General features: G+C 43.5%; 1 protein-coding gene across 2 annotated transcripts; it reads right to left on the reverse strand.

Annotated features, from left to right (window-relative positions):
• Nucleotides 1-1,110: 1,110 nt before the first annotated feature.
• On the reverse strand, nt 1,111-12,617 carry LOC138349597 (uncharacterized kinase-like protein D1044.1). Of its 2 annotated transcripts, none has more exons than XM_069307713.1 (3): nt 12,460-12,617; nt 1,999-2,815; nt 1,111-1,855 (listed from the first exon to the last, which is right to left on the reverse strand). In XM_069307713.1, exons 1-3 carry the CDS (start codon nt 12,527-12,529, stop codon nt 1,462-1,464), a joined length of 1,281 nt encoding a protein of 426 aa, XP_069163814.1. In that variant the 5' UTR covers nt 12,530-12,617; the 3' UTR covers nt 1,111-1,461. The 2 variants fall into 2 exon arrangements, with proteins under 2 accessions (XP_069163814.1, XP_069163815.1); XM_069307714.1 differs by having other exon boundaries at nt 1,999-2,899; nt 12,460-12,577.
• Nucleotides 12,618-13,133: the final 516 nt, after the last annotated feature.

Raw genomic sequence — 13,133 nt, forward strand, 5'->3', positions numbered from 1 at the left:
GTGTTTGTAGCCATGGTATGATAGGGGACGAGCATACACGGGTTTGCTCCAAATTTGTTTAAAATAGTCGTCGCCTCCTCCCTTTCCTTGCAATCTTGACATTCTCCACAACAAACTTCCCTTAGTCCTTTATAGGAAACTCTGTACAGTGTGGTTCTAGTTGTGCCTATGACCTTTATAAAAAGGTCATCTTAAATTAATACATTTTTTATTATTCCGCCTTCAAAAGATGTTTGTCTTCAGTGTTCACTTTCCAGGTTAAAAATCACAATATGAAACTGAAGCAAAAGATTAAGCTAGTGACATTTACTGCCAAAATCTCTAACTGAACTCCGACTTTACTGAGGGTTTAATAGATTATATACCGCATATGCAAAACTAATGTGATTGAAGCGATTTTTTAATATCAAGATTAGAAAGTAGCAAGGAAAACCGATTGGATATTTGTGGCCACCGAGTATATCAATCTCAACAGTCTAGTGATATTGTGACTTGTCTAAATAATTCGTCAACATGGCTAAGTAGCTTGGAACGTTACATAGAATGCAATTGTAAAATAGTTATTATTGGCCAAAGATTTGTGTGGATCCTCCTCAGTGTGTTGACGTTAGCAAGCCTAACATTGTAACAATCACTTTTGGCAAGCTATTATTGGTGCGTTCATGTCAACACCAGTGAGCGCTGTATTGCAAGTCAAGCATGAAGTTTAACGTTCAATAAAATGCTTCACAACTTTGAGTCATTTTTTGTAGATTAGATTTGTTAATATACTGCAAATTAAATATCTAGTATTAATAGTGTAAACTTTTTATACAAAATTCCCCATTTATCTCAACCCCCCCCCCATCCCTTCTCCATCAAACTGACCAACTTTTAACAACCATGACCATGTTTAGCTCTTACAATACTGGCGGCAGCGGCAGGCAGGACCAAGGTCACTACAGTTACCAATTTAGAGCATTATTTGCCTGGTCTAAAATATTTGTCCCGACTGAAGTTGTCAAGACATTAGATGTCAGGACGAAAAGGAGCCATGTTTTAGGTCCCACATATTTTAAAGACCTTTCCAAATTTAATAACTATAAAAGGGAGAGAATTGACAAGTACAAGAACGCCTATTAATTTTATAATTAGATCATTAACAATTTATAGATATTTATTTGGTATTAAAGGACAATGGTGGAACTATCAACTTTCTAAGCAAGTGAAAGGGTAAATTGTTACCCTTATATATACACGAGGACTTCAGAAGTCAGAGTAAAAGTTGATACTTGCTAAATTTGGTACTCCAAGAAGTAATTAGTTACATTCATAGAGATACTTTTGGTAGGTTCTGGGTCCGAGGCTCATGCAAAAACACCGACAGTTCAGGATCAATGTCCACCACATTGCCACAGTCTGCTACAAGGCCGAATTCATTAGGTATAAATAAATTTCCTGCTATTTCTTCACTGGGCAACATTAAAGACGTGATCGCTCTTGCTCAATCAGTTCACCATACAAGGCAAGGAACCGAGATAGAAATTGTGGATTTTTCTTCTTCTCGTCCAGGGTACTGGAGCTCTCCCTCATCACCAACGACACCGTCATTGACCCATACAGCATACCGTACTCCATCTTTTTTCTGTACTCCTGATGGAGCTCTTTTAGGGTGAAGGGCATCCCCCTACCCCCAGCCTCCATCACACTTCTAAAGGAGTCATAGTAGTAGGAGAGGAAGTCCCGCCAGTTCGCCTTCCTGTCTTTGCCGTGGAGGCTGGTGTAGAGAAGGTAGTTTAAGTCTGTGGCCGGGGAAGCCAGACGGTTCAGCTGGAGGTCAAGGAGCATTACATCAACCGGTTTACCTTCACTGTACCTGGAATTATGAGGCAAAACATTAGTGGCACACGAACTATTTTGTTTATCATTAAAAAAAATACCGATTTGAGCGAGTTAAATTTTCAAAATTGAGAGGCAAAATACATCTAAAAAGTGTAGGATGAACAAACTTCTGCCTACCTGAATTGTACGTTGTTCACCCAGCAGTCGCCATGACAAATCACATCAAACTTGGGATTTCTGACCAGAAAGTGTTTGACAAGATCAAGAGAGTTGTTCTGATGCTTGGCCAACCACCGCCTCGCCACCTCGTAGCCCTTCATGTTGGTCAACAAGGCCTCGGCACCCGCTAGACTTCCCGAGCATGTCTTGTTATGAATTTTCTTCGCATTTTCCGATAAACTGGTCCAGTCTTCAGCAATGTGCAGGAATGTTTGAGCCAGGTCTTGCAAGGGCGTTTTTGCCTTCAGCAGGAGAGAGGCTGCATGGAGTCGGGCCAGCTCCTTCAGGACCAGGTTTGTATGGTCTACATCGAGGCCCACTTTGCAGTCGAATACTTTAAAGCCCAAAGGCCGGAGGTCTTCCAAGAAGATCAGCTCTTTATCCTCTTCTAAAGATGTGTATAACCACCTTGGCATTCTCAAGTTACTGTGCCCCAAGGAATTCAGCTCCGAGTTGAGTTGCGGAAGGATTTCCTTGAAAAATTCATTTTCTTTCTTCATCATGGATAAATGAAAATCAGCCAAGTGGTCCTCTGATCTATGTGGGCTTATTTTTACCACATAAGACACTACGTTATGCTTCCCCATCAGGGAGAATTTTACTTCAACACTGGTAACTGTTGAAGAAAAGTGGTCGCCCTTGCCAGCAAGGTCTCTTACGCTTTGAGAGATAAATATGGCCTCTCTGCCCTTGTCCATCTTCAGTGCCTCCTTCACATGATCGTCCTCTATGTTGGCCTGCGGTCCGACAGCCCCCGCACTTCCTGCAGAACCCACTGCCAAACAAACATCTCTTAATTTTAAAAACTTGCTCGCGACTTTCTGGCTTTTGCACGATAACCATTACATATTCATATTACCTTTCATAAAAATACAAAAAAAGTTACATTAATAGCACAACACTTATAATTTTATCATGTACTATGAGGGTAGCTGTTAAAGGCTCTGGATCCCTCCTGCCAATTCAACATCTCTTCCCTCTCTCCAATAAGCAGATTTATACATTTATGTACAAGCAAAGGTAACAGTCTACCCCAACCTCTCCACCATTGAACCCCTTATCTTTCATATTTCACCCCCACCCACCCTCTTAATTTGTAATTAAGAGGGTCATAATAAGTTGTTCAAGGTCAAACTTTTTTTTACTAGTTTAATATGAAAATGGCTGCAACCGTTTCAAGTTTCAGTATTGCAGCTTCAATAGAAAGCAAATTTGTTTTTTTTTCAACGAATTTCACATTCAGTAAGCTGCTACAACCACAATAATTAATAATCAAAGGAAGGCACTAAACTGGGAAAGCTATGTAGCACCGTCAAATGTGCTGAATAATCAGAGGGTGCTTAATAACACCAAGGATGCCAATACGAGAACAGAAATACACAAGGCGAACGACATTAGAAGTATCCGATTCACCAAGAACTCTATCGAGGGGAAAAGTGATCGCGAGGGACTGTCGGAAAGCAGGATACGCTTGTCCTGGAAGTCATGGTATTCAACAAGGATATGCGCGACTAAGAGGGACAAGGCAATTCGGAAAATAAGGAGCAGGGCAGCGCTCCATTAAGTGACCGCAAGTCAAGTGCTTATGGCCAATACGCAACCTCGCCAGAGCCGTTTTCTAGCGCTGGTTACAGTGGTATGAAGGAAGACCATGGGGGACACTACGCTTAATAGTACACAGTTTGTTACCAGTAACAGAAGACCAACAACCCTGCCAACGAGCAAGGATGGAGGAACGAATAACTGGGTAAAAGTCTGAATAAGGTATACCTTTACTGGAGATGGGACAAAAGCGGATAGCTTCCGTAGTGGCAGCATCCACACGCTCATTTAAAGAAACGATAATATGCCTGGGACCCCATCAAAACTACCGATTTAAATTTACTAGAGATAAGAAACGGCCAATGTTTAATCTCGAAAGCCACCAGATGGACTGGATTAAAGGACCCTAGAGCCATTAGGGCGCAACGAGAGTCAACTACAACCATACAGGAGGATTGACAACGAAAATGTTGGAGACGAAAGCAGAGAATTGCATAAAGTTCTGCTGTGAAGATGCTAGTCTTCGGAGGTAGGCGACACAAGTGTTGTCAGGAAAAAAAAATAACAGTGGCCTACACTTCTGCAGATTTAGACCCATCGGTGAAGATGGAAATCTAGTGGTAGTGGGAAGAAAAATGTTCAAGAAAAAGGAGTGTCAGAACCGTAGGAGGGGGTAAAAACTTTAGCGATACGGGTCAGATGTACAAGATTTAAGGAAGGGGGGGGGGGGGAGTCCCTCTACAAGGGGCAAGGACGGAACAATACGAGGAGAAAAGCGGTAATACGAATCTAAAAAGAATTCTGTAAGCGAGATAACCGGACAAAAAGAGGGAGGTGGTGAAGAATAACAGTAACTACCGGAGGGGTAAACGTCAGAGCACGATAGAGACGAGAGTAAGGATGTTAGGACCGCGCAAGATAAGGAAGACGGTAGCGATCATGGCGGACCTGAAGAGATAGGAAGCCAGTGTCAACAAATAATGAGGGCAGAACGAAAAGTACCAGAGGTGAAGCACAACCCAGTATGGTGCAAAGAATCAAGACTGCGAAGAGTAGGAGATGCAGACGAGTAAGTAGGGCAACCATAAATGAGTTTAGCAGGATGAGAGAGGAATGTAAAGAGGATCATGCTCTTCTCCGGTCCAAGAAGTATGGGATAAAACCTTAAGGAGCTTAAGGGCCTAAGAGCATTCAACTCTTACATCAGAGATATGGAGCGGCTAAGACAAACTAGTCAAATATTAACCCCAAAAGCTTAGTGGAATCTCTGCACACAATGGGATGGCCATAAAATGCCGGACGAAGAAAAACCACGCTTCAGAGTATAAGTCATAGCACAAGTCTTAGACTTTGAGAACCTGAAGCAATGATCGGTGGTCCAAGGCGATACGGCATCAATCTCTAGTTGAAGTCGCCGTTGAAGGAGGCGCGAATCATCACCGACATAGTTTAAGATCGTCGACAGAGAGCGGAGAAGACGTCAGAAGGAAGAGGAAAGAAAACCATTGAGGGTAATCCGAAAAAGTAGTGCTCAGAAGACCACCTTGGGTACATCCTCGCAATGTCGAGAAGAGGCAGAAAGTGGCACCAAACCTCACTAAACAAACGAGAGGAAACTGGAGAGAATGGGAGATTACCACAAAGGCCATAAGAATGAAGTTAGGACAGAATATGATATCGCCAAGTGGTATCTAAAGCCTTTTCCAGGTCAAAAAGGACTGCAAAAAAACGTAGGTCTTCGGAGCAAAAGCAGTACGAATATAGACCAAGTTCACCAGGACATCTGTTGTGCTGTGGCATTTGCAAAACCCAAATTGAGAGGGAGAGATGATGAGTGTTCCAAGAACATCAAACGAACGTTAACTATACGTTCAAAGAGTTTGCAGACAACTCTTGAGGGCAATAGGGCGGAAGTCCTGAGAAGATGTCCCAAGAGATACTGGTTTCTGAACAGGAAAGACAACAGCATCGAGCCAGTCCACAGGAACTGACTACGACTCCCAGACCCGGTTATTCAGACTCTTCAAATAGGGAGACGTGCACGGAGGGAGATGGCGAAGCATCCCATAATTAATGTCTTCAGAGCCCACTGTCGTAGAACCGCAGAGGGCCAGGGCAGATTTAAAATCAGAGAGAATGGATTGTCATAGGGAAATCCGAGATGGGCACGGAAATCCAAAAACGAGATTCAAGAACAGGCTTACGAAGAAGGAAAGACTGAGGAAGACGAGAACAAGAGCTAACAGATGAAATGTGAGAACATAGTTCGGCTGCAACTTGCACCATGTCTGTCACAAGAGTACCGCAGAGGTAAAGGACCGGCGAGATATCGGGAACGAACTTGACCGATAACTTGCAGATACGCTTTCAGATCTGCAGCAGAGGAGTTTCGGACGTAATGGTTGAAACAAGACTTCCAACTGTCACTTACCCCATACGGATGGTCCTACCAGCCACCACTCCCCTTCCGAAACAAGAAAAAAGAATCGGCCGTCTGCCGGCAGCGGTGTCGTTTCCAAGCTGCATGCTTACAGTGGATAGCCCGAGCACATTCCACTTCCCCCCAGGGAACTCACTTCTGCGTGCCCCATTAGGTAGAGCGAGGAATAGAGCGGAAGACAGCGTCGAAACTCTTGAAAAAGAATGAAGATACGAGGGAGAGGCAGAATGTAGAGGTTGGAGAGGTAGCTCAGAGGGTAAAGAGGTTTTAGTCTCTTTGACAATTGCCACCTAGGGAAGGAGAGGGGAGTGAAAAGAAAGAGGTAACAAGGATGGGGAAATAGTCACTGCCATGGAGGTCATCAAGAACCTGCTAAGGAAAATGCAAGTAAAGAGACGAGCAGAGAGAAAGATCAAGACAGGAAGGGTGCGAGTTCGAGTCAAAATGAGTAGGTTCACCAGAAATCAGTAAAGACAGGGAAGAGGATGAACGGTTCGAGAAGACGAACCCAGTAGTCAGAACATCACCCTAGAGGGTATGTCAACCTTTTAAATCACCCAACAGGAGCACAGGCTCTGACAGAGTCCAGTAGGCGTTAAAGATCGGAAGGTAAAGTGGGACATTTGGGGGGAGAAATTTAACAAACCGTATACCATTTACTCCCAAAGACTTTGGCAGCAGAACATCCGAGAGGCGACGGAAAAAGTAGGGAAAGTAAATGAAATATCAGAACGAATCAAGATAGCAGTAGAGTAATGGGCCTCGGCAAAAACCTGGGGTGGGAGAGAGAAGGGAATAGCCATGGATGCGACCAGGACGAGCACCAAGCATCTGCTCGTGGAGACAAAGGGGGGAAAACTGAAATCAGAAATTTGAGTTCATGGAAATTGGCGTGACATCTACGAATATTCCATTCAAGAATAGACGTCGACAAAAAGATGACAGCAACAGAATAAAGAATACGCAAAGGGTTAAAATGGAACGGCATGTTAAAGCAGCTAAGGAAAGTCAGAGGACATGGGTAAACCGAGTAAGGATGAAGGGAAGAGAGCAGGACGGCAGACCAGAGGCGGATGAGCAGGGTCTGTAGGAGGAGAAACCGGGGAGCACACCTTAGCAAGGGCAGCAACCGTGAAGGAAGCAGGGGCCATAGAAATCATAACTGGAACAGGGGGGAAACTACCACAGAAATGGGAGGGAATGGAGCAATAGAGTCAGAGGTCGGGTGCGAGGAAGACAGCGAAGCCTTTCCCGCTGGGGAGGAGGGAGACGAGCCAGGCTTTCGCTTCTGACTTAAGACAGGTATTCCAGCAACAACGTACTGGACAACAGACCTATAGCGAGTGAACAGACAAAGAGGGAACAACACGTTTGCTGGAAAGCAGTTCGCACATATAGGCAGCGTGGAGAGCCAAGAGACAGGGGAGAAGAACGGGAAGGAAGATCGGAGGGAGATTAGGAAAGATACAGGAGACATAGCAGTTGGTAGAAAGTGAACCCCCCCCCCCCCCCCAGACAGAAGCAGCTGGTGAACCCTCTGGATGTAAAGGAACAGGAGAGGAGGTGGGCGTGTCCGGGTCTAATGTCTGGAAACTTGCGAGACTGAGGAAGGTGCGAAGGATGAGAGGAAGATTACAACACAAGATGTCAGCAAGAGTGGGGGAGACGGCGAACTTAGCGCCTCGCTTCGGGAAAATACAAACGTTCCTGGTGCTTCAAGTTTAGGATGGCTGCCTCGAGTTTGAAATGTATACACGCACAGGAGAAGGTAGGGTGGGCTTCAATGCAATTGAAGCAGCGGGCCTGGGGAGAAGTGCACGCCAACTTAGAGTGACCCTCGCCCCCACGCATGAGGACGAGACAGTACTGGAGCATCAGAAGGCACCATGTCTGAACTTCCAGCACTTATTTCAAAGCCGAGTAGAGGGAATGTACTCTTGAACGGTGCATCTGGCACCAACAAGAGTAACAGCGGGCGAAGTGTCCGACCATCAAAGGTAATCTTCACAACCCAAAGGGGCAGACTGGGACTGCCACGAGGGGGTCGAGTGAATGTCTACCTGGAGAACAGAATGGCCTAGTGCCTCGAGGATATGTTTAATGTCCTCGTGGCAGTACTTTAGGTTCCTAATACCAGTCGCAACATGGTGTGGTAGGAGAACAGTGGCAACGCTACATTTAACCGAGCGTTCTAGGAGACCCAAACAGGGGTCTCCCAATGCAGAACAAAGTGGCCAAGTGGGTGGCTGCATCTTTAGGAGCAGCGACACATGCCAAGATGGGTGGGGCTAAAAAATAACAGGTAATTACTGAATCGACAAGATGCCTATGGAGGGAGAAATCCTCAGGAGGAGAAGAATCCAACTGATGGAAGTCAAAGTACTTATTGTATGTAGCAGGATCAAGCAAGGCGTGGTACGAATTAGTATGAGAAAAGCGTGCGAGAGCGGCCGTGGCGGGGACAACGATGAGAACCCCTAGAGAGGGGTCATAAGGCGCAGTAGTCACCGAGAGATAGAGCCGTGCTAAGGGACGTGACGGTCACCACAGGGAGCTTCGAGCTCAACCCTACCATAGACGAGGGAAAGGGGTGGGGGGGGGGGGGAAGGAAGAGAAATTCAGTCTGAGCCCTATTAAGCAGGGGCTACAGAGCCTGGACTTCCACCACAGTCCGACCTAGGGACCTGGTCGCCCACCCCTTGAGCCTGGTTAAGAGAAGTCATGTCGTCAGCCATGCATTAGTCACTAAACGTTTGGGGCCTGAACCCAAGGGATACCACCTACCAAGTCAGGGAGGTGGAGCGAGGGCCAGTGCAGGAAGGGGGGCGTCGTCCCCAGCAGTGCTCCCCTTTTCAAAATGGAAGTCTTACTCCATTGTTCATTCTCCCACATTGGTGCCAAGACCCCATTCCCCCCTATCGCCCCAGCCTTGACCCCCAACCAGCCTCTCAGGACGGCCCCTCACGGGCGACCCCCTCCAGCGAGTGGTCCGATGGCTCACAAGGCCCCTACGGTATGACTTTCTGCATGTACACCACCCAAAGAGGGGCAGGAGAGGAGGCCAAAGGCAAACCTCACCTGTCCCTAGTACGCAAGCCTCTCACTACGACGAGGCGACATCACGGAGGGATCTACAACCACAAGTGTGAAATGAAAATGTCTATGGCACTATCACATTAGCATATAATAAAGTATCTAAGACTATTTTCCAAAATATGTTTAGTAAAAACTATTACAAGTAGTCCAAGTTCCTAAAAAAACTTACAAATGTTTATTACCATTTATAAAATCATTAAATGAACTTTAGAAAAAAACGCTTCTTGCAGACTGTAGAGAAACTACACAAGGTAAGTTTCATGTAAATTGAATAAAAGATGGAAGTAAATGTTTCGTTTATATTACTTTAATAGAAATTAAAAAAAAGAAGTCTAAGGTGCTGCCATCCGTGGCCGGGGTTGATAACTAATTTACTTTAAGAACATAAGAACATAAGAACAAAGGCAACTGCAGAAGGCCTATTGGCCCATACGAGGCAGCTCCTATTCTATAACCACCCAATCCCACTCACATACTTGTCCAACCCGTGCTTGAAACAATCGAGGGACCCCACCTCCACAATGTTACGCGGCAATTGGTTCCACAAATCAACAACCCTGTTACTGAACCAGTATTTACCCAAGTCTTTCCTAAATCTAAACTTATCCAAAAATACTTTAAAATTGGCATCCTTACAGATAGGCTTACGTGCAGTCAGGTGTACAAGTTTCATGCAAATCATTCGATAAACAAGGAAAACATTGAATTTGTTTTTTGATACACCTAAATATATTTATTATATGCTATTTTGATAGCCGATAGTAAAGATTTCAGTCGACACTTGTTTGATGTTAATTTAACATTTTGGTAAATTGTTGACACTAGTAAATATTTTGTTTCTCCCCATTCATGCTACGGTGCCGATACTACCCAAATTAAGCCCTTTACATAAAAAACTAGTTTAAAATTTTTGAAATTTAACTAGTTTTCAGTTATTGCATATTTGAAGATTATGTCCGCTTAAACCATTAACTATTGCATGGGTTAATATGCGATTGCTACATTAAAGGCAACTTGCCTTTTACCATGAAAATCTAAAGTACTCTTAAACAAATTTAAGTAGTTTAACTTAAGCTTATCAGACAAGGCGTTGTTGGTTCCGTAACATAGTATATTACCCTTTTAGTTTGAAGAGCTACCCAACAGCTTCCCTTCAGGTTCTTCATGGACACTTTGGTAAAAGGTGTAAAGTCTACTATAAACATTATGCTTAAATATATTTCGATGTTCATTAATAAAGTAAAATGTGTATCTACATTTATATATTAATCTTTAAGTCACTTCATGCACGCAATGTGGTTCAAATTCAGCTATAATATACAGCTATTTTAGTAACCGCAGATAATACAAGATGAAAATTCCTTTCCAGACAAAGATAGTCATAGCTTACACGTCTACAATAGGTCCACTACGGGCTCACCATAGCCCGTGCTACTGGGATCTTTGTTCCAGGTAGCGAATCTTAAAGAACTTTAGGAATTACATACTGCTAAGGTTCACTACATCAGTCACAGGGATACTGTGATCAAGGCGATCTTTAATACATTTTGAAAAATATTTACCAAACCAAATTGTCGGCAAGTCATCCGATAGTTCATTAATGTCATTCACACATCTTTGTCTCTAAAGACGTTCTTACATATTTCACCGAATTTCATTCTTAGTCAAGCCGATATTTCTGATCAAGTAAGATTTGACGGCGATATTCTTAGACCGGGGGAAAAAAAAACCCAGCAGATATGTGCATAGGATTTAGTCCGCTTGTCAACGGGCCAGTAGTTAAACCCCCAGCAAAAAATTTAAATAATACCCTTCAGCAGAAGGAACATTAGCTTACTAGTCAAGTTACTACGGCTTAATCTCTTAAAATCCCCGTCACTTACAGGTGCGGAAGCTCGCTAATCAAATATAGTCATTAGCGTAACAATTACAGTTAAGCGCCAGAACACAACATAAGAACGTAAGAACAAAGGTAACTGCAGAAGGCCTATTGGCCCATATGAGGCAGCTCCTATCTATAACCACCCAATCCCACTCATACTTGTCCAACCCGCGATTGAAACAATCTAGGGATCCCACCTCCACGTTACGCAGCAATTTGTTCCACAAATCAACAACCCTGTTACTGAACCAGTATTTACCCAAGTCTTTCCTAAATCTAAACTTATCCCAATTTATATCCATTGTTTCGTGTTCTGTCCTTTTTGATATTTTTAATACCCAATTAATATCCCCCCCCTGTTATGTCCATTCATCCACTTGTAAACCTCTATCATGTCACCCCTAACTCTTCGCCTTTCCAGTGAATGCGACTTAAGCTTTGTTAATCTTTCGTCATATGAAAGGTTTCTAATTTGGGGAATTCACTTAGTCATCCTACGTACAACACGTTCAAGTGAATTTATATCCATTCTATAATACGGCGACCAAAACCGAACTGCATAATCTAAATGGGGCCTAACCAGAGCAAGATATAGCTTAAGAACCACACCAGGTGTCTTGTTACTAACGCTTTGATTAATAAATCCCAGTGTCCTATTCGCCTCATTACGAACATTCGTGCATTGATCCTTTTTTTTCAAATTCTTACTAATAACTCCCAGATCCCTTTCGCAATCCGACTTCGCAATCTCAACACCATCTAGCTCGTATCTTGTAACTATCATCATTACCTAGCCTCAGAACTTTACATTTATCAGCATTAAACTGCATTTGCCAATCCTTTGACCATTTCAAAACCCTATCTAGATCAACTTTAAGTGATATGGAGTCCTCCTCCGAATTAATTTCCCTACCGATTTTCGTATCATCGGCAAATTTGCAAATTTTGCTACTCAAACCTGACTAAATCATTTATATATATTATAAACAACAGAGGTCCCAGGACAGAGCCCTGAGGTACTCCACTAACATTATCCCACTCTGACTTAACCCCATTTATACTGTTTCCTTTCGAATAGCCATGCCCTAATCCAAGTTAATATAGCACCCCCAATACCATGAGCTTCTATTTTTTTAATTAGACTTTCATGTGGCAATGTATCAAAAGCTTTGCTAAAGTCAAGGTACACAACATCACAATCCTTTCCACTATCAACTACCTCAACTATGCTGGATAAGAAGTTAGCAAATTTGTTAAACATGAACGGCCATATGTAAAACCATGTTGCGACTCATTATTTTATGCTTTTCAAGATGGAGACGAAAGTGTCATGATGCACCCGCCAAGCCCCCTGTTTATGAATTACCCAACCTCAGTGGGATGACCATGTTACAATAAACTAGAGGACAGGTCGTAAACACCGGATGACCCACGTTGTGAGCACCCAACACCAACTTACTTCTGCTATACGAGAAGGCCTTTAAAGAGGAGGCCAACTGTTGACGGAGAACTCGTCCACAACTATACATGTCCACCAGCCAGTAACGCGAGCCTCGAACTGCGCCCGGTGTCGGCCCACATGTCCTCAGGTCAGTTTGTCCAACTGGCGGTCGTCACTTAAGACACTTAAATTAAAAACAATAACTATTGTTTGTTCTCATATAAAATTTCAACGTATAGTTAGGCGTAGACTAGGTTAGGTTGGGTTCTCTTGGCGGTTATTTGTAGTTACAGTACATCGATGAACCATTTAACAAATTACAATTCGAACAGAGATCGTCAGCTGAGCAATGTTCGAACGTCACCAGTTGAGTCGTGTCTAACCGTTTTCCTTCATAAACAGGGGGTTTGGTGGCTATATTAACGAGCATTTGCCCTTTGTTGCAGCACATCCTCATAAACAAAGGGCAAAGTTGATTCCATGCACCCGCCTAACCCCTGTTTATGAATAAAAAACGGTTTATACACGACTCACAACTCAACCCGTCCTCGACTCAAGTCCATTACATTCAGCGGTAGACCCCACAGACGCATTCATCAATTTTAACATGCTGTTCATTCAAAATGGGAATTTTCTCAAGTATAAATTAATATTATAATATATTAGCATATTGTGTATATATAGGCATAGGA

The sequence above is a fragment of the Procambarus clarkii genome, chromosome 60, assembly GCF_040958095.1.
Source record: "Procambarus clarkii isolate CNS0578487 chromosome 60, FALCON_Pclarkii_2.0, whole genome shotgun sequence".
NCBI classification, from domain to species: Eukaryota; Metazoa; Arthropoda; class Malacostraca; order Decapoda; family Cambaridae; genus Procambarus; species Procambarus clarkii.